General features: G+C 40.7%; 1 protein-coding gene across 1 annotated transcript in view; it reads left to right on the top strand.

Annotated features, from left to right (window-relative positions):
• kif5ab (kinesin family member 5A, b) overlaps positions 1–21,773 on the top strand; it is an 83,346-nt gene that overhangs the window by 10,893 nt on the left and 50,680 nt on the right. Inside the window, exons 2-9 of the mRNA XM_085407544.1 lie at positions 10,724–10,811; positions 14,097–14,170; positions 14,518–14,622; positions 15,020–15,068; positions 17,367–17,422; positions 18,701–18,788; positions 18,971–19,095; positions 20,408–20,512. Of these exons, the coding sequence (XP_085263670.1) occupies positions 10,724–10,811; positions 14,097–14,170; positions 14,518–14,622; positions 15,020–15,068; positions 17,367–17,422; positions 18,701–18,788; positions 18,971–19,095; positions 20,408–20,512 (690 nt within the window). The remainder of the gene's footprint in view (positions 1–10,723; positions 10,812–14,096; positions 14,171–14,517; positions 14,623–15,019; positions 15,069–17,366; positions 17,423–18,700; positions 18,789–18,970; positions 19,096–20,407; positions 20,513–21,773) is intronic.

Below are 21,773 nucleotides of genomic sequence, written 5' to 3' on the forward strand. Positions count from 1 at the left end.
GGGAATAGGAAAGCAAGGAAATCCCAAGGAGAGAAAAGGAATATCCCAGCCATCCAATGCCCAACACTTTGTTTCCTTTGGTTAAACACGGCACAGTTAATCGAACTGACATTTAAGAATGCTGACATGTACTCCAGCATTTTTTTTTATTATTTCCCAGGAGAGCCATGCTTTAAAGCACATTTTCCTTTTCTGTGGATAATCTAATTTATCCCGATTTTAGTAATTAATTTAAACTACATCACATAAAAGAGACTTGGAAAATCTTGGCAAACATAAATATCAGGCTTATTTTAATCTTTGAATGGCCAAGGATTGGCCCCAGCTCAGACTTTAAAAAGCATTTCTCTCCAGGCTAAAGCAGCACGATGCGATTTTTGTTTTGGCTTCCAGCAGGTACGTCGATAATCATATCAAACTTTTTTATTTATTTTGGTTTGCTCTTTTACCTTACCTCTTTTGTCTCCTGGAGTTTCTCATTAATTCCATTTTATGCAAAATCTTAATAAAGTCGCTTTTTTTCTTCCTGGAGGCCTTTATTATCCAAATTACCTCGCTGCATGTTGCTGTCATTAGTTGTGGCAGAATTACAGTGAAAATCACCATAACCATGTTGTTTTTACAGGAAATTTAAATCATTGCTCAGTCCTAGTTTGATTCAGTCTAATTGCTTGCAGCAGAAGCTGATTGAAATGTGTGCTACTTTTCTGAATCTTCTTCGTGGTCTAATTTTTTATTCGTTCTCGGCCACATTAATGGGCCTTATACCAGTGGTGTGGTGCAGAGCTGTGGCTGGTTGGTGGGGTACTGTGAGTGTCTTCCTTTGAAACGTGCTGTATGGAGGATCAGTCACAGTGTCGAGGCTCACATTTAATCTAGACTGTGGCCCTGTACCACACAAACCCTCTATTTTAATTTGGCCTAGAGTTGTAAGCTGGTTGCGTTATCGTTACATTGGAGCATTACTTCTTGGCTAAAATCAACCAGTAAAGTTGGCTCGAAGGTTTGTGTACTAATTGAATTAGTCGTAGAGAAGGACCAATGGCTCAGTTGAAAGATTGCTTTCTATAAACCACTTTTTGGGTGACATATTTTTCACCTTTCAAAACGTTTCATATATTCCTTTTAAAAAACGTGATAAACTGATGCGCTGTCTGCTCCCGTAGTGTTAGAAGGTGCTGCGTGAATTACTTTACACATTTTAAGTTATATTGGCACTTTGGCACAGGGCGTTTTAAGGTAAAGTTGCTGCCTGAAAAGAAAAACACACACATTTCTTCAGCATTAAATGCTAAATGTGTTTGGCTTTTCCCCCAGTGTGCTGAAGTGCTGTAGACAGAGACAAAGCTGCTGTCACGAGTAATCCTGTATCCTGTGTGAATTAATTTTGATTGCATTAACTTGTACGCAGGTAGAGCTGAAAGGAAGAGACTGCTGGCTGAAAAGGAGATAACAAGTGTGAGGCCGCAAGACCTTAGATATGCCTTTTGACATCAAATATTCCCTTTGAGAGGGAGGACAGCTATTAGCTGGGCGCTCACACTGTCTCGGGCTGTGACTGAAAATCTTTGCTTCAGGCTGACGCGGCTGATCTCGCTTCGTGTCAGACAACTCAGTTCTTCCTCAAGGCTCATTTCTGTTTTCTAGGATTTTTATAATTCTACAACATCAATAAATGGAAAATGTGTGAAGGCAGGGGGGCCAATCAAATGTGACATTGCAGGCAAGCGCTGGAGCCGTCAGTGTCACATAGACGAGGAGGCATCTTTGTCATCTCTGCCAAGTGTTTCCTTTCTTCTCCTTGCTCCTTACCCCCTCTCCTTCTGAAACCTTTTCTCCTTTGTCTCTCTGCACTGTTTGCAGTATCTGAACAAAATTTAATTTTCTGTGTGCTTTGCACTTACAGAATGCTGAGGGCTCTCCTCAGTGTGTGCTTGAGCTTTTTTTATGCTCAATAAAGAGAATACGGTTGAATTATTTGAAGTTTCTGGAATCATAAAGGCAACATGATGCACAGCAAAAACAAATAAAGCCTCTCATGAAACAACATAATTAAGTGTTATCAGGTGGGACGTTTGTGTTTTCTAAACAACACAAAAAGGGATTCAAGAACTTTGTCAACATTTAATTGACAAAATTGTTTTCTAGAGGCTTTTGTTTTTTATTGCATGCTCTTCATCAGTAGAACTGCTAATGATAATTTACCCTTTTCACTTTAAGCGTAATAGCCTGATATTTGGTGAAACATGCTTGTTTGCCTTCTTGCAAAGGGTGAGATGACAAGAGAAATGCCATGCTAATGTCCTTATGATGTTCTATATTAATCTTAGCTTAGATTAGCCATGAACACCACAGACAAGGCACAAATAAGCACATTATGAAAAAGACATTTGAAGTGTTTCTCAAAGCTCGGTCATATAATTTCCTATTTGTAGATCCTATTTACACCAATAAACCGGGAATATTGTGTGTAGTACCTTCTCACACAGTACATGGGGCATTAGAAACTCTAATATGGTTGTGACACATCATGTTCAGGCCGGGTGCAATGAACCAGCCACGCTGCTGCATAGACTGAATTATTAGGCGGCCAACTAGCTTGAGAGCATGAACAAATATTTGAGTTAATCTATGTCATCAAGTGACGTGAAGCTAAAACCAGCTAAATCAGGGTTAGAAATATGAGGCGTTTCTTGGAAAATCTGCCCCACGTGTTAGAAATCAGAGTCCCTGCTTCCTTCCAGGCCATGTGAGGAATTACTGTTTAGGTAAATGCTATTCCCACTTTCACTCACTTGTTAAAATTTGGAATAAATTAGCTTTCAACATAAACTGCAAGTCATATCAAAGATTATGATATAGTAAGTCCATAAGCGCATTAGGAGGAATGTTTAGTAAGGTTATAAATCACGTAAGAAGTAGGGTACTTTTTCCACAGACTCATAAAAGACTTATAACCACTGGTGCTGCCTCCTGCTGGTCATTTAAAAGCACTTTTTAATGTGCTTTCACTTTGACTTGACTATTCAGACCTGGAGGGTGGATGCATCTGTTATGTGTGTGTTATCTCTACAATCAAGTGTGTACCAAGCAGAAGAAGGCTCGGCTGTGGTGAGTGTTTCAAGTGTGTGACTTTCCCGGAATATGAAGAACAGGATGAAATATTTGCTTTTGGCATTTTATTGCCTTTATCAATCTATCATTTCTGCTCATTTCTTTTCTGGCTGTCGTTGAAGTTCATCCGTCATGGCTTGCATTATAACAACCAATTAGTCTGTCTCCATTTCCTCATTTTGAAGTCACTCCAAGTCTTTCAATTTCTAACTTCGCTTTTTGTCCACTGGGAAGCTGCTGCTCCCGTTTTCTGGTCTGAGTCCCGGCGAACAAAGCCCAGTCTTTCCTTCCCATCTCCACTCCTCTGTCTCCCGTTTCCTTCATTCATCTTGATAAATTATGCAGAGTATCTCACTTTGATTCAGGAATAATTGCTCCACTTCTATCCGTGGATCTTTTATAAGCAACTTGATGTAGGAAAATAACTGATTAGAAGTGTGTTAACAAAGTAATGTTGGGTGGTAAACCTCAGTTCCCCGAGCTAGCGATTAAGTGAAATTGCTACAAAAATGGCTCTGATGAGTACAAGATAGCTGAAAAAACAAAAAAATGAAGAAGAAGAAGAATACAACGCCACCACTGCATCTCTGCATCCAGACTTCACTACTGTACATGTGAACCTCACAGCCACTTTGCCCTCGAGGCACTATGCCAGTCGACTCTGCGAGTTGTCAGCCCAGTGAATTAGGGAAAACAGCAGTGATAGATAATATTGTGTGACTGGAGCTTTTGCAGTTGTGAGGGGTTTTCTGTTGTCGAGAAAAACGCTAATGATGCTGTTATCTGGGGCTTGAAGCCTGATTAGCCTGAAGAATGGTGCAGACATTGGCAGCTTGAGCTGCTACTCTCTCCTGTCATTCTCACTGTGCCTGTTTTCGCATTTCTGTGGGGAGAGAGAGGAAGGTTGATGAATTTGTGGGTAAGACTGATGCAAAGACTGACAGAGACCAAGATAAACTCTCACTTTGATTAGTGGAAATAGGACTTCCTTTGCCTCTGCCTCCTCTCTGCCCCCAGTCAAGCCTACACAGGAAGACCAAACATCTACAAACGAGCCAAAAAATGATCTCAATGTGTTGGAGAAGGAGAAACACATACACGGCCCAATTTTTCCATCATCTCCTCCAGCTCTTTCTGTCAATTTTTTACTAATGTCTCTCCTGGTTAGTGGAAGGGAAATGCACCCTGTGTTGGAAAACATTATTCCCTCATTGCGAATGTTGGCAGTCACTAAATATTCAGCACAAGCAGAAGGTGTTATTTCCAGAATTAGCCTTTTCTTGCAGAAAGGTTGCTGTTTCTTTGAAATGCTCCTCACCAGAAACATAAAGGTCAAGTGACAGACCTCCATAAAGCAGTTTCCCATCAAATGACCTTGTGTGACCAAGCAAGTAATGCGTGTTGTCTGCCAGGAGCAAAGGTGGATGTAGCGTTGGGTAATTACGGAGCTGAAAAACCTCTCAGGGAAGAAGTGGATGTTAGGCACGATGCAGTGAAGCGTGTTACTTTCTCACGGTGAAGCGCTCTGTGCAGACTTTCTCATAGCAGCTGCTATTGTTGGTTTTGTAGCCGTGACTGAGTTGCTGTAACCTCGGCTGTGATTTCTCCTTAAAACGAAGCCCTGCAGAGTTTACTGTAATCAAAGTATTAGCTGTGGGCGGTTATCTTTTCAACTCTGTCGTTTTTAGCCTTTTTAACATGTGGCAAAGGGATTTGGTGCATTACTACTGTCTGTTGTCAGTAATTGAATAGCTGCAAAATTTAAACCACCTATCTAATATTGTGCTCGTCCTCCAAGTGCTGCCAGATCAGCTCTTTATTGGCTGCTTGGGAGTTGAGGAATAAAAACTTTAAACACAACTCCAAACATATTAGAAGTTTCAAGGTTAACTTGGTAATTTTGCCACCACTCCCTTGTCTTTAGACCCTCTGCAGGTTTTATGTGGATATACGTAGGACCGTGCATGAATAGATTCCCTTTCAGTTAGGTTTGCTTGACTATGATACAATTCAGTGTCGTAGTTTTGTAGACAAATACGTGGGCCAAAAAGTTAAACATGTGTAAAAAGCATCTTTGACTCTGCTTTTCCTTTTCAAATCCTGGAAAAATGATTACATCACCATTTTTGTTCATTCAGCTTTATGATCTGGAAACTGTAAATGATTTAATTGAAATAGTTTGAAGCACGTTTTACAAAGCCAGAGTGTTCAGCTGTTTAGCGAATAGAGTCTGAGTCATATCTGTGATTTGTTTATCTGATATAAAATTTATAAAGAAAATATAAAGTTGAATGAACATCCTCAGTGTTGTTTTTCTGCTTTCTTTACTTGCTGCTTCATAATTTTGTGCATCTGCCAGATGGCTCTGGTTATGGTATAGTACGGATTTATCTGTGAAAACATCTGCTGTAGAAGAAGGGTTTGACAGTTCTATTGGTTTATCAGCATCGGGAGCCAGTTTCAGGTTGCCATTTAAAGCTGCTTTAGGGGGATGCTCATTTACATGGAAATTCCACGTTTTTCTTTTGGCTGGAACATATTGTTCTTCATCTTGTTGTTTGCACAAGGAGTTAGGAAAAGAGACTGACATATGCATGAGAATCAAAAACCATGTATGATATATATTTGAATGAATTCAAATTGAATCACGGATATGGATTCTTGGTCTGAAATGTGAGGCCAGTGTGGAAGTGCCTTTCTGACCAGTACGCAGCTACTTCTCATGTTGCAAAAAAAAATTAGATTGTGCAGAAATCTAGCAGAATTTATTATTTGTACATGCATTTACCTAGTGAGATGCATGTATTGTCACTGCCAATAGTTTTAAGCCTTTTTCCAACACAGCACAATTTTGATTTTATAAATTGTGGTCTAAATTATGCTAAAATAAGCACTAAAGCAGAGTTTGGCTAATTTTTGACTGGCAGGTTGCTTTTGTGTGAGCGAGTGGCGCCCTCGGTTCCTTAGTCAGATGCATCAGCTCACTTGTCATATCTGGTTTTAGAAAACAAGATGGCTTTAAATGCTCAAAACAGTCCATAAACTGATGGTTGATGGCAACACGGTTGCTATGTTTCTTTCTTTTTTTACATAAATATGATTGTGTGATCCCTGCCAAGCCCTCAGGTTGCTCTACAGGGTCCTAAACTCTGCCCCCCTCACATAATAATCTAAATTTGTCACTGACTGCTGCAGCCCTGTATTTCTCATTTCTTTGTCTTTTTAATGTATATTCTTTCATTTCCTCTTGTTCTTGTTGTCTGTTCTGCACCTCCTGGGTTTGTCGTTTTCTATTTTGATTGTATTTCTCTCTCTGTCCTTTTTGCTGATTATATAGCTTGATTTTACTACTTTATTTTCTGCTCTCTGATTATTGTCTCCTTGCACAGCTCGGTCTTGTAATTAATTGTCCATTCTTTGCCCGCTGGGGAAAAGTCTCACAGTTTCTGTTTTTTATTGCGGTTTTTGAACCTTTGTGTAACTCTCTCTTTGTCTGCGTCTTGGTGTTCCTCTCTCTCTCTCACTCTCGCAGCCCACTGCCTCTTTGTTTCCTGGCAGACAGCAGCAGATTGCAGGCTGGATAGGCCATGTGGGTGTTTAGCATGGCACACAGAGCTGAGGGCCATAGACAATGTCTGCATGTACAAATTTAATTGGATATATTATTTGCACGCATGCACATGCACACAAACACACACACTCACATATGCACACAGTATGATTCCCACGCTTGCATTTTTAACAGCGTCCACTCACGAAATTGAAAAGACATATGTTAGACTCTGCACTGAGGCAAACAAGCAGATGTAACAATACCTAACTGGACCAACAGGCCTGACAGAAAGATGGACGTGTAGATAGAAAGCTTACAGAATGTCTTGTATGCCGGTGCTATTATCACATTCATGCAGCACAGGAGCAGATTAGTGTTTTAGTGGAGACAGCATAACAAATGATGGGCAAAGGGCTGTTTTTTACCCAGCTTACATAACAGATTCATTTTATTCATCCCGATGAAGACCACATCATGACTCCTCTCCCTTCCCCTGTGCCTCCCTCCATAGTATTTAGCATGTGTGTAGTATATTATAAATGGCTCATTCGGAAGAGAGTCGGGGTTAATCAGTTCTGATGTGGAGCTTGTTTGTACCTGCAGCTGTGATTACAGCACAACAGCTCAGCTTATTGAGAAGTAGAATAGAAATAAAAAATTGAAGCTTGTGTTTTGCCAAAGTGTTCCTGCAGTCTGTCACTAATAAAAGATAAAAGTGTAAAGTGGGAGGTCATTGCTGAAACACTCTGTTATTGTTACTCTGCAGTAATTCAGCGTGATTTTCACTGACCGTTGTTGGGGAGTGGCACAAATTGTATTTTTTTCTCCTCTAGTGCGACAACTTTAAAAAAATATATAGATTGAACAGAGTTCAATCTCTTGGCAGGTTGAAATAATACGTTTTATATAACCTCTATAAATTGTGTCAATATACTAGATTGGCCTAAGGGTTTTTGCTTATGGTGTTTATTTTTTGATTTATTTATAATTTTTCTTTTTATTGAAGTGGATTATTTTAATGCACGCCGCAGTGCCAGCTTCATGTCACACCATAGCAACACTGAAAAGGATCACAAGCTGTTGTATAAAAAAAACACCCTACACATTTTCATTGTGATAAACCCATCCATCCATCCAGCCACCCATCCGCAGCAGCAGAAGGCTAAGGAGAGTATTCCAGACGTCCCGATGACCTTATAACCACAGCTCCTGCAAGCAGTGTGGGTCTTGACCATGACTCATTTGTCCCCAGCCTCTCCCAGGATGCAAAAGAAATAATGCTGGACATGGGAGTTTAAGACCTTTCGTTCACAGGCTTCTGCCAGATGTTCACTTTTTGTTTGGCTTTGCTGTCCGTGAGCCTTCTCTTCACCATCTGGTCCAACTTACAACTAGGTGGTGGTCACTTAATACCTCCACTCCTTTCTTCATCTGAGTGTCCAAGACAAAAAAGTAAATCACTGTTTTTCGACCTAAGCAAATACACGTAAGAGCCACCTTATATGCAAACATGGTGTTTGTAAAGGCCAGCCCATGCCTAGCATAGAAGTCCAATAATGAACCAACACTCTGCTTTAGATCACTATGCAGTTCCTTTCCAAGAAAATGGAAAAACGCCACAATGATGATGCACAGCCGGGGGCTTGTAAGTGTCCCCACACCAGCATGGGCCAGTCTTGAAAAGGAGAGACCTGCTTTTCTCCAGAATCCTGGAGAAAAACTAGATATCACTGTGTGCACCGGTGCACACAATGATATCTAGTCCCATCCTGCGCTAGCTCAGGTCCTCGTTGAAGAGGTGACATTCCGCATCTCAAAAATGAGTCTGCAATCCTGAGGGTCCACAGGTCCAGGCCCCTTCCTTTTCCTGTCCCCATGGGCACTGGACCCACAGGGTTGCAAATCCATGTTATTTTTTGTGCCTGACCAAACCCCATGAGCACAGGCCTGGTAGTGATTGTGCTAAACCGTGTAAATAAAACTGAAATGCAAAACTACTGCACTGTCTAGTTGTTTGTCAAGGCAAAGATTCAGATTCTGTCTTTAAATGTCTTTTTAAAAAAGTAAGTGGGAGAGAATCAGAGCAGAGGTAAAAACCACACAGCATCATCTACATTAGCTCCAGCTACCTTAGAAACATCCACTTTTTTCCAGCTTCCTTAATCAAAAGAATATTTCATTGTAAGCAAAATATCATAACTTATATGTCTTATAGACTACTTAATTAAGTTAACAAGCTTCAAGCATTTTTTCTTCTGTGGTGGTGCAGTTTAATCTAACATTTCATTATTCATCATCACTTCCCTTTAATTCTTTAGCGATCATTAAAAATGACATAAATTCGTCGACCTATCCTTTTTGCTTTATTTTTTTCTCTTTTCTTTCCACCGGCCAAAGCAGAATACATAAATAGATATGACAAATAAATAAAATTTCATCTTAATGGAACTTTAAAACCAAATAATAAATGTGCTCAAAAGCCCAAAAAGAAAAACCATAAATTGTGAGTCAGTGAGCCATGCATCTTTGACAGAACTTATTACTCAAGCCACTGTAAACTGGAGCGCTGTGGGGTTTCGAGTTTATCTTGCTGTCCCATTTGGAACCTTCAGGAACAATGGGGCCCATCTGTAAAATTTTGGCGAAATTATTGTTGTATTTTATTCACAGTTGCTGATAGTACGGATAGTATGGATCACCGGGGTTTTTCTGATACAGCAATAATCATAGTTTAGATCATCCTCACAGGTCATATGCAATTTATGCAAAGGGCAGACATACATTCTTTATAGATCGTCTACCACTAAAACACATTTACATGATATGCAGGTTTGCAGCCATCCAGGTCATGGTGATCTAAGGAGTTGGAAAGAAAAGCAATAATTTACACGATCAATCGAAACAAACAAACGAAACAATAACCTGCAAGTTTCTGCTTGTGTTTTTCAGCTTTATTGCCACATCCTTGGTACGTGTCTTCTCCTTACAGTGAAGGTATGCCGTATTTGTGGGTGGTAGAGAAGGTCCTCGAGGCAATCAGCTGCTGTGAATCTTGTATACATATATAGTATATGCACCACGCACAGAAGCACAAGTGGGTCTGTTAGCAGTCAGGCATGCTTTTTGAAGGAGGCAAGACAGCTCCCAGTCACTGGATTTACATCAGCGCTTGCTCAAAGTAGAATAAACCCCGATCTTATTGACCACTTCAAGTGGTGTGTGTTACTAAATGTCCTGCACTGGGAAGATGAATCAATCCATTTAGCTGAACACTGAATGTCTTCACTTTCAGTCCAGACATGTGCGTTGAATTAGCTCATGTCTTCCCGTCTATGGGTAGTCGCAGGCTGGTCACCATGTTGACTTATTTAGCCCCACTGATGGTTCAGTCAGAGAAACAGGCTCTTCTTCCTTGCAGTCTTTATGCATTTTTTTTTAATTCTCCTTTTCTCAAATGCTGATTTCAGGTCATCTGCTGTCTTTCACTTTTTCTACACTGCCACTCGTTTTCTCTACGCCTCCACTCCATTTCTTCTCTCATCTCCATCACTTTGCTCTTGAAGTCCTTGAACGCTGCCTCTAATAGCCTTACCTCAGACGTGGTCTCTTTCTGTCTCTCTGTCTCTCTGGGTCAAACAACCTTTTGCTCAAAGCTCTACTCTACGCTGCGGTGCACTCATTCGAAACAACCACTGCCTCCATCAAATATACTCAGGATGCATATTGCACTAATCAAAAAGAGACAGATGGGCCTCTTAATGTGATATACACCCTGCTATTTCAGCCTACACACAGATGGACAGAGCATCCATAAACCATGTTCACTCTGCGTATAGGAAATATTGATGTGGCACTGCTTTATAGTGGCAATATGGGTTTACATAAATGTTTTAGTGAAAAACATGATGTGTCTCCGTCACGTGCGCTCTGCTTCGCAAAGTTCCCAAGATGCATTTTACAGCACATCACAGAGGAGGATGAGGTGCTGAGTATGATCTAAAGCGCGCTCTAAACTGTCTTTGTCATAGCTGACTGTGTTTGTGTTGGCCTCCACAGGGGAAGGCGTATGTGTTTGACCGAGTCTTCCCAACTAACAGCACACAGGAGCAGGTCTACAGCACCTGTGCCAAGCAGATAGTCAAAGGTGAGTCACATACATGGTTCTGTGGGGTTTTTTGTCTCCATGACGTATGAGTGACACAACAGCTGAGGGAAAAAACGACAGAGCACCTTGAATTACCATAATCGTGATATCCATGTTGGTGGTGTCACTTCACACTGAAAATTCACTGGTGCATCCATTAGCACCTCCCTTACAAGATGCAAGAAAAAACTATTTCCATGACATGATGTAGTCACACGGCCTGCATGTAGGAGCATCACAATGCGCTGATTAATGACATGCATGCTTATCATTGCGCAGAAGGACCGGCATATCCAAGGGGCATATAGTTCAAACAAAACCATTACCTTCAACTTTTGAATCTTTTTTTCTTTCCCTTCCTTCTGTCTGCATCTCTTTATGTCTGTCTGCCTCTTTTTTCCCTGTTAGGGGCTCATTTTTCTCCCACCTTCAAAGTGAGTGTGGAACTCCATTGAACTAGTTCTAGATGGGGCATGAAAAAGATTGATTGGGCATGCAAGATTACTTGTAGGTGAGATTACCATGCAGGCTGAGAAAAAAAGAAATAAAAAGGCAGGATTGCTTTCACTGCGAGGTTGAAAAAAAATTCAAGGCAGGCAGTTAACGAAAGGAAGGCATGCGATAAGAAGTTAGATTTGAAATGCGTCAGGGGGAAAAGGTAACAGAGGGGGCAAGCTTGGTGAGAGCAAAGAGGTTTGGAAACCATATCCATATTTACACTTTCTCAGTTTTCTCATCTTACAGTGTCTTTTTTTGCCCTTTTCGTTGTTTTTTTCTTCACACTTGTGCCGTCGGGTTCTTTGCCCTTTTCAGTGTCTTTGTCTCAGACTCGTGCTGACTCTTCTCTTCTGTGTTTCCCTTTGTGAAGGTCTCTGTAGTTTAGCAATCTAGTGTCCCGCTGCCTTCATTTCCTTTCAATAACACATTCTTTAGTGTTTGCTTTTTTTTGTGCCACACTTCTGCGTTGTTCTCACTATGGTCAGCGTGGAAACAAAGGAAGACATGAACGAGAAGAGGCAGCAACACATGAAAACAGGAGAGAAAGAGGGTTCTGCATGGTTACAGCTGAGAGCCTTTGTGATGTGTCTGTGGTCAGCTGACCAGTGGCTGCTGGACTTCTGGGATGATATGTTTTTCTTTATCCATGTTTGACTTTTATCGCAGAGGTTTATTGGCCTCTGTCAGCACTATAACATCCAAGGGTGTATTTCTTTATAACCTCAGCTGGAGTGGAGGCGTTCTGCTATGGCTTCCACTAAGAAAAAGGGAAATATATCTGTATTTGCTCTGTATTTCGCTGACTGCCTCCTGGTGACATTAATGCTGCAGGAAGTTGTTGTTTATTGTGTGTAGCCACAGAGGTCATTCGGCACCTAACCAAGCTTAAATACCACGTACCCCACAGAGCCAACAGGCTTATGAGGCTCAGATCAATCTACCTTTGCAAAGGTCAAACATATTTGTATTTCTCTGGGAACTTCCTGTCTGGTTGTTTTTGTATGCCGTTTAATTTCTGTCGCGATAAAACACGTTCACAAACAATTTTATCATTTTATTTTTTCATTCACTGCTACTCACACTGTAGAAACCTTGTGCACAGATTTAACAAATGTGGGTGAAGCAGTGAGAAGCCCAGAGCACAAAGCGCCGCCAAAGCTTACAGAGTTTCTGCTTGCTGAATGCTGGAGGGCAAACTGGCTCTTTTAGGCAACTCTGCTTCAAGGTTGAATTCAAATCAATCCGACTTTTTTCACGGCTGAAACAACAGGCCCTCTTATAATTGGTAAGAGGGCCTGTTGATAAGGGTATAATTAGTTTAACTGGTATGCAATCACACAACCTCTTTGACTGACACCTTGAGGTGCACAGAGTTGGCAGGTTTATTTAGATTTTAGCAAATTCAGTGTGATAATCTTACTATTAAAGGGGACCTACCATGTTTCTTTCCACATTCATATTTTCATTTCTGGACTCTATTAGAGTAGCTTTTCATAATTCATCGCTCAAAAATAATCCTTTTTTATTTTACAAAGGGTCTTGGTGACTCCTCTCCGTTCATCCACCATCTGAAAAAAGCCTTTTAGGATGACTCGCTTCATATCAACTCCTGACAGCCAGATCTTTGTATCTGAGATGACCATATTACAGAGTCTCCCTCTCTGACATCATGTAGAACTGAGAATAGAAAACCTAACAGTTTAAAACAGTGTTTAGAGCAGTGTAAAGCCTGGCACACAGACACTAATGTCCACATGAAAAACGAAGTAAAAATACTAAACTATATGTCACAAACCAGTCGTGTGGTCATGTGAGCATAAAGGTGATGCACATAGTGACGCCAATTAAGAATTTGAATTAATTAGGCCTTTATGTCTTTCAGACATGTAATTGGTTTGTGTCATCTGGATTCATTAGATAAATAAAGATGGATATTATCTGCATAGCACTGAAAATATATGCAGTTTTTTTGCCTAAGGGAACTCCATGATAAACTTTTGTAAGGGAAGAAAAGGCCTCATTTACGTGAACAAATTAGAATCGATTGATGAGATTCAAACCCCTGCACTTTATTTTCTTCAAGATCAACAGTTTGTTATAGTCTCTGTATTAAAATGTTCAACAGTATCAAGTGCACTGAGGTCTAACAGGACACAGAGATGAGTCCACTGTCAGCGGTCGTAGGAAGTGCCTCTGACAGTGTGACATTGTAACTAGTAACTAGTGCTGTTGATGAATTCTGAAACCTAATTGAACCTTTTCAGATAGATCATTCATCTGCAAATGGCCATGCAGCTGTTTGCAGGTGCTCTTTTAAGAATTTTTAATATAAGAAGCGGTGACCCAAAAACGCAGATGAGTGACTTAGGGGATGGGGGGAGGGGCACAAAAGCTGAGCTCCACGGCTTTTATAGGGCACTGGCACACTGGGCCCAGGTGTTCCCGATGTTGCTGACAATGAACAAACCGTGGTAGCGGGCAGGGTGAATGGACCTGGGGTGGAGAGGGTCCTCACAATACAGCTCCCTTTCTTTGTGTACAACAGTATACACTTCCAACCACCAGTAGATTACTTTGGCACTGAGGATTTGAAGGGTAAGCCAGGCATAACAGGCTGCTATCATTTTTTGGTTTCCACATATGTGACTCAGGATAGAAATTTATATCTGTTTATATTTTTGCACCTGTTCTCTCCTGCCATTCTTTATTTTCACACTCTTTACCTATTTTCTTTTCCCCCCTTGCGTCCTTCTCTAACGTGCTTTTGTTTCTTCTTCCTCGCTTCAGATGTACTGGGAGGATACAATGGGACTATCTTTGCCTATGGGCAGACTTCCTCAGGAAAGACACACACCATGGAGGTACAGTGCTGCTAAAAAATTCAAAAGGTAGCCCTCGCAATGTGGCACGTGCGAGCACAGAGATACACGCACATTTTCCTCCTTTTTAAACACCGTCTCCTCCTCTGCCTGTCCTGACTTTATGTCTGCCTCCGTCATGGCCATCATTCTCTATCTTTCTTTCTCAGCCTCATGTGGAAACTAACCTTCTTTACAACTCTCTGTGGGAAACAACCCTGTTCGCTTTCAAGTCAAAAGCCTCGCTGCTCTCCTTTCTTTTACTGTTCTATCGACTTTATTCATCCCAGGGTCTGCATTTATCCTGCTCTTCACTTACATGTCTCTGTCTCATTTCAATCCTCCTTTAGGGGAACCTTCATGATCACCAGGGAATGGGGATAATACCGCGGATTGCTGAGGACATTTTTGAACATATATTTGCCATGGATGAGAATCTTGAATTCCACATAAAGGTTGGTGTGGATTCTGACGTTTGTGTGTTCAAGTTTGCATTTTTACCACCTTCTTCTTCTTTCTTTCTTTTTTTTTACGTTTGCTGTTAGATGGAATATATTCAGTAGAAATACAACTTGAAGCTCTGATGTAATCCTCACATGGATGGGTTGAGTGGAATCAGCCAAGCATCAATAAATCATGATAAATAAACCATGATCATCCCACAGCATTTTCCCTTTTACATCACGGTCTTATAATAGAGGATAATACCTCATCAGAGCCACAGCAGATTATTGCAGCATTTTGTATTTGCACAGTGAGCACCTATCATCCTCCTCATTTATCTGCATTGAATTCTCTTTCTGTGTCCCTGGTAAAATATTTGCTATCAAATGTTTTTTGTCTTTGCTGCAGGTCTCCTACTTTGAGATCTACATGGATAAAATCCGGGACCTGCTGGATGGTATATAACTGAAATACAGCTCAATTTTGTTAATGCTTCGTAGTTTTCTGTGTCACAACACAGATTTAAAAGCTGTCTGCTCACACACAGATGAATCATGTTTAACCGTTGACATTTTAAGACCTTATTACTTAAAGTGTTTGAACCCTATGCAAACTGACAGGCACATCTATAGCGATGAGCCACAGCATTAAATTTACTTGCCTCTTTCTGAATGAGATGGATATGTGACCTCTGAGGGTGTCCTGCAGCGTGTGGCACTGGGATACAAGCAGAAGAACTTTCAGGCCCTCTGGGCTGGTCGACCTCAGTGGTTGGGACTTATTCCAATGCATCCTGCAGCTGCTTGATCGGATTGGGATTTGGGGAGCTTGGGAGCTGGTCAATACCATGGGCTCTTTATCATGTTCCTCCAGCCATTTCTAAGCAGTTCTTGTTGTAAGCTGTGGAAATGTGGTGGTGGTAAATTGGTGTGAGACAACGATTAGTTGGGTGGTATTTATCAAAGCAATAATAAAGTGAATCTCAGGAACCAAGGTGTCCTAAATTATCAAGGAGATAATCTGTGCCAGGGTTTTTAATCTTATGGCTAATCACTTTATATTTATGTTTAAGATATTATTCGGTTGTTGTCTCCCATAGGAGAAAATCATCCTGGGACAGGCAACTACTGCATCACGGAAACAGACAAAAAGAAAATATTACAACAAAAACCCTTAATGGGCACATTTTTTAGTAAATACAGATGTAATTATAATAAATACCAGTAGAAAAATAATAATAAAAGAGTTACCTCAAAGGCTCCCAACTTCTCTCTGTCCTACACAGTAAAAAAAGAAAGAAAAACAGAAAATATTCTGTGACTTTTCTGCCTGTATTATCATTTTTATTATCTTTTTTGAGTGAATTAATAAGGGAAATTTTTGAGAAGCTAAAAAAAGAAGGCAACTGGACTTCTTTCGGTTTGTGATGTGTTTTCTGTGTTTTTTTTTTTTCAGAGTACTTGAGTTTTTCATTACTCAGTTTAACTGAGTGAGGGTCCACTGAGTGCTTATAGCACAAAGTGACCCTAGATCTCCTAACAGAGGTCAGCTAAAATCCTGTTAGCTGAACAGTGGACCGTATTAAAAATGTCTTGGGGAGTGAGGAGAGTTGTACCCGTGATTTCTCCTGATGTTTTAACTACATAAAAATGTTGAGGTTTACACTTACAGTCTTAGGTTTCAAAACCAGCTGATAATGCTACAACATAAGATGGACTTTGCAGTACTAATGCTGCAAACACTAAATGGCAATGGCAAATGGCCTGCATTTGTATAGCGCTTTTCTAGTCCATAGGACCCCAAAGCGCTTTACACTACATTCAGTCATTCACCCAGTCACACACACATTCACACACTGGCGATAGCAAGCTTTATTATCACGCCCTCCCCTCCTCGCTTTTCATGGCCTTTTAATTTAAAAAAGCGTAAAATTAAACTGATCTGTGAAGTTAAATTGAAAAAGTAAACAACCTCACTGGCTTCCTTTATATCTTCGCTTTGTTCTATTTTCTGTATACACCCAGAGTCAACTCAGCATTTCGGCTCATAGTCTTATCACCCATATACAACCCGTGTAAAATGATGGAGAGGCCAGGATAGAGGGGTGTGATTACATCTTTAATGGAGCCAGAGACAGTGGTGAAAGCCTCCATCTGTATGCAGGGGAGTCCACAGTGCCTGTGGAACATTTAGGCTCTGAACAAAAAGAGTCAACAACAAGCCAGATGAATGGAGGCAGGAGAATAACAACCTATGGGGGGAAATGGCTGTAGGATGAAACCACACAAGCACACACTAACAGTCTCAAGGGAGAAAACGGCCTCCACAATCTGGTGAAATTTAATTACCGACATGATAAGACTTTCAAATGTGCAGTGACTAATGCAGGAATTTGGGCCAGTAAGTGCCCTTGCCAAAAATTGGTATTTTGTTCATTGACACTATCAGAGGCACGTGCTTAACCTCTCACTTTGACTTTATACAAAAAATAAGGCTTCAGTTCTTTTGAAAATATTCATAGCCAGGCCCTCGAGTATTTTTTCACGCTGCACACAGTGGATAGAGGCTGACTCACAAATATGAAGGGAACATAGTCAGGTCTCATTATAGTTGTGCTGAAAGGAAGAACACTTCCATGCAGATGCTTATTTGCACAAACACACACATGGGCAAACATTTACACTCATGAACACACACGCTCAATCCTCTAGGTAATAAAAAAAATGACATCTTCCATTTTTTTCTCCTAACACAGTGACAAAGACGAATCTGTCAGTGCACGAAGACAAACACAGAGTTCCTTATGTAAAGGTGAGTCACCTACAGACGCGATTCAGTTTGCATTTTTCTCTATTATAAAGATGCTGTTTTTGTTGTTTATGAGTATAAGAATAGATCAGCGTGAGAAGATTGACATGTCTGAGACTGACAGCCAGTAGCTTGCTAGTTTTCTCAGTTCTGGCTTAATAAAATGATAAGAAAATAAAGTTATCTGCACACCTAGGGCTTGTTAAGGTTCAAAATTGAGGAAGGAGAATACAAACCACCCTCTTTTACTGAGACACTTTTGCAGTTACAACCAGACATGACTAATCTCTCCTCTAAATAAATCTAACTAATGTGTGTGTATGTGTTGACCTCACATGCTCTTTGTGTCACCTCTTCACCTACTGTCTGTGTCTCGTCCTCAAATGCTCTTTCTCAGTTCACCTGTTGCACTTCTGACCTTTCACTAGACCAGAAGCTCACTGAGACTATGTGTATGTCTTCTACTAAATAAATGTTTTAACCAAGAACTTCTACTAAAACCTTAATATGAAATGACCTGATATATAAGTGTTTTGTAAGCATGTACTGCAATTCCTTCTATGTTCTAGTTTTCCCTCAGCATGGATCATCTAGACACTCTCACTAGATGAAGCTTAAGACCATTAATGAACCTGAACATCAACTCAAATAAGCACAGATATGCATTGTGTATAAAATAGTCATAACTGCTTAAGGCCTTCTTAAAGCTATCTGTTACATTGTTAAAGCCTCGTCTTAGCCTGCTGCTCAAAATAACTTCCACTTCTGCAAAACTCTCCAAGCCTGTTTCCTGTCCTGTTACTTTTAGCCTTTCTGAAAGACACACTGTTCAACCCCTGAATGCAATATAAACTCCAGATTATATTATTAATGCAATGGTAATGATGACAATTATTTAACAATAGCAGTAAAATAATTTCCCTGCTCCACAGGCTCTATAATGCATCATCACACTTAACTTTACTGTGTTTGTGGAAATGACTGCGCTCTGGTTGATCTCGCTCAAAACCTGGAGGCTGTCAACATGGCAAACCCTCAAAAAAAGAGGGAAAAACAGACAAATAGAATTTTTATGTAGGTACAGAGGAACAACACTGACTCTTTCTACTGTTTCCTGACATGATTGAGAGTGTTATCGATGTTCTCATCTAAGCTGTCTTAGTCCAAGTTAAAGAAACCACAATTATTAATTCTGGCTCTGCACTCATGATGATCTGTTGTATGTTTAGCTAATATTTGTGCATATTACTGAACGTATATTTGATTTCCTGCTTCACTAAGGGCTGCACTGAGCGCTTTGTCACAAGTCCCGAGGAGGTGATGGATGTGATAGATGAGGGGAAGGCCAACCGTCACGTTGCTGTCACCAGTGAGTCACACTGTTGATCTTCCTGATGTTGTGACACTCACTCCGTCAGACACTTTATGTCAGACTTTTTTTCCCCCTTCAAAGTTTCAAGATTAATGTGCAAAGGGGAGAAATGCATGGCGAGGTATGAAGTGAAGACTTGAACTTGAACTAAATTGAGTGAACTTTTGTTTGTTCTTTAGACATGAATGAGCATAGTTCCCGCAGTCACAGCATCTTCCTCATTAACATCAAACAAGAAAACGTGGAGACTGAGCAGAAGCTGAGTGGGAAGTTATATCTGGTTGACCTAGCTGGCAGTGAGAAGGTAGGAAGAATGGGGATTTTTCTTTCAAAAACATTAAAAGGAGGGATATAAACTCCAGACGTTTGCTGTTGACAGGGGTTTGAAACACTGGGGGCTTTGAAATGGTGTTTTCAGACATCAAAGAAGCAGATAAACAATGCATTAAAGCAACTAAACCTGAATCTTTATTGCTTTGGATTGCTCTGATTTTTAAAAATTCCACTTTATAAAAAAATTCAGAGGCCGAGAGCTGATTCCTAATCTGTAGGGTTGTTTCAGTCTGTCGCAGATGCATTATCAGGGTTACTGTTTATTCTGAAAAATAACAAGTGCTAAATGGAGCTTTCAGACAAGATAAACATCAAACTGATGGGAACCAAAGAACAACAAATTCATTCCACTTTTAAAGGTCTTCTAGGTGAAATCTGAGTCAGCTCAGCCCCATCACACCATCTATAAAACAATCTATCACTGGGACATAGTTCAAACGCTGGAAAGCAAATAGAAAATACATTAGAGGCACCGCTAAACCTGGCCCTTGGCTCCTTGTGTTGATAGTATTGGTAGAAAACTTAGAGCGTTAGATTGCAGTAGAGTCTGGATAGATGTTGATGTCTGTGGTTTGTAGCTGATAAGTGCTGATAGTGCATCTGTAAGTTGTCTTGGTCCTCCCTGGGGCTCAATAAGTAAAAGGTTCTACTCCAGCAGCTTTTTAGGCTTTGGTACAAAACGTTATTGACTGGGCTGAACAGGAGCCTGACGTATGGTCCACAGAAGGCTTTGATAGGACGACTTGCTCTCCTCTGTAATTAAGCTCCTCATTATTTTGCCGTAAATAATTGCATCCCATGGCGATTATGACAGAATAACGTGTGCCTTTCCTTTCAAAGTGTGGAAATCGTCTGGGCTTGTCAGTGTTCCTGTCTGTTAGCAATTAGCTGTGCATGCACAAATTCTTCATTCTGATGCTGTGGAAGTGCTTTTTATTGCAGTTTTATTGCAAGACAGATTTCTAATAATTATTTCTGTGTATTTCTTTAAAATAACAGTTACATTTAAACAAATTTACTCATATTTGATTTTTTTTATTATTGCAAATTTGATTTTCTACAGTTTGTGGAGCTGCATGCTGCCATTTGACATTTTTGCCATGCAAAATGTCAATTATTGCAACAATTCACTGAAACAAATTAACTGAAAATGCACAGAGTGAACCCTCTCACTGCTAAATTACACCACAGTGTCAGTGCCACCAGGAAAATAAACATAATTTCCCTGCTGATAATGTTCTTTACGGACTAATTCCTCCTGTCTGCGGGTGTATGTGTGTCAGGTCAGTAAGACAGGCGCCGAGGGAGCGGTGCTGGATGAGGCTAAGAACATCAACAAGTCTCTGTCGGCCCTGGGGAACGTCATCTCAGCGCTGGCTGAAGGAACGGTACGGTGGAGATTTGTTCCGAGGTCTATCATTAGCTTCATGTTGTTTAAACATTTTTTCCCCCAAACCTGGGTTCAGGCTGCAGTGAATTAGCTGAAAGTATTAGATTAAAACAACCTAAATTTCACAAATTAGGTAATTAGTTTAGTAGCTAGTCAAGGCCAAATTACACACTACAATAAATCTGCTGTGTGTATCTGAAGATAGCTCTACAGGATGGGCCATTTATATGGATACACCGTAATAACATGGGAATGGTTGGTGATATTAAAGTCCTGTTTGTGGCACATTAGTATATGTGAGGGGGCAAACTCCTCAAGATGGGTGGTGACCATGGTGGCCATTTAGAAGTCGGCCATCTTGGATACAACTTTTGTTTTTTCAATAGGAAGAGGGCCATGTGACACATCAAACTTATTGGTAATGTCACAAGAAAAACAATGGTGTGCTTGGTTTCAACGTAACTTTATTCTTTCATGAGTTATTTACAAGTTTGCCTTTGTTCACAGCCATTGACATGTCGAAGAGGTTAACACGTGAGGAGCAGATCGAAATTGTGTTGATATCTGGTGAACGCAGTAACCGGGTCATTGCAGCAGATTTCAATGCAAGACACCCTACGAGACCACCCATCTCCCATGCCGCAGTTAGCAAACTGCTTGCTAAGTTTTGTGAAACTGGTTCAGTGTTGGATTTGCCAGAATGTGGACGCAAGAAAACTGTCACTGATGAAGAAACATCAGTGGCTGTCCTAGCTTCATTCAGCAACACAGCGTAGCACTCGCCGCATGTCCCTGGAGAGTGGCATTAGTCGAACATCCCTTCGGCGGATATTAGCTACTCACAAATGGCACCCTTACAAACTCCAGCTACTGCAGCATCTCAGCGAGGATGACCCAGATCGGCGTACAGAATTTGCAGAATGGGCAAAACAAAAATTGGAACAGGACCCTCAGTTCACGCAGAAGATTTTGTTCAGTGATGAGGCAAACTTTTATGTGAATGGTGAAGTTAACAAACAAAATAACAGCTATTGGTCTGACACTAACCCACATTGGATGGATCCCTTCAAGACTGTTGGAACAACAAAAGCGATGGTTTGGTGTGGTATATGGGGCACAACGATAGTGGGTCCATTCTTCATCAAAGGAAACCTCAAGGCCACTGAATATTTGAAATTGCTACATGATGATGTGTTTCCTCTCTATTCACTGAAGCTGGCACATTCCCTAAGTTTTTCCAGCAAGATGGTGCACCACCA

This window comes from Rhamphochromis longiceps, linkage group LG5 (assembly GCF_057381845.1).
Source record: "Rhamphochromis longiceps isolate RC_006_pf linkage group LG5, R_longiceps_female_GT1.1, whole genome shotgun sequence".
In the NCBI taxonomy this organism is placed as follows: domain Eukaryota; kingdom Metazoa; phylum Chordata; class Actinopteri; order Cichliformes; family Cichlidae; genus Rhamphochromis; species Rhamphochromis longiceps.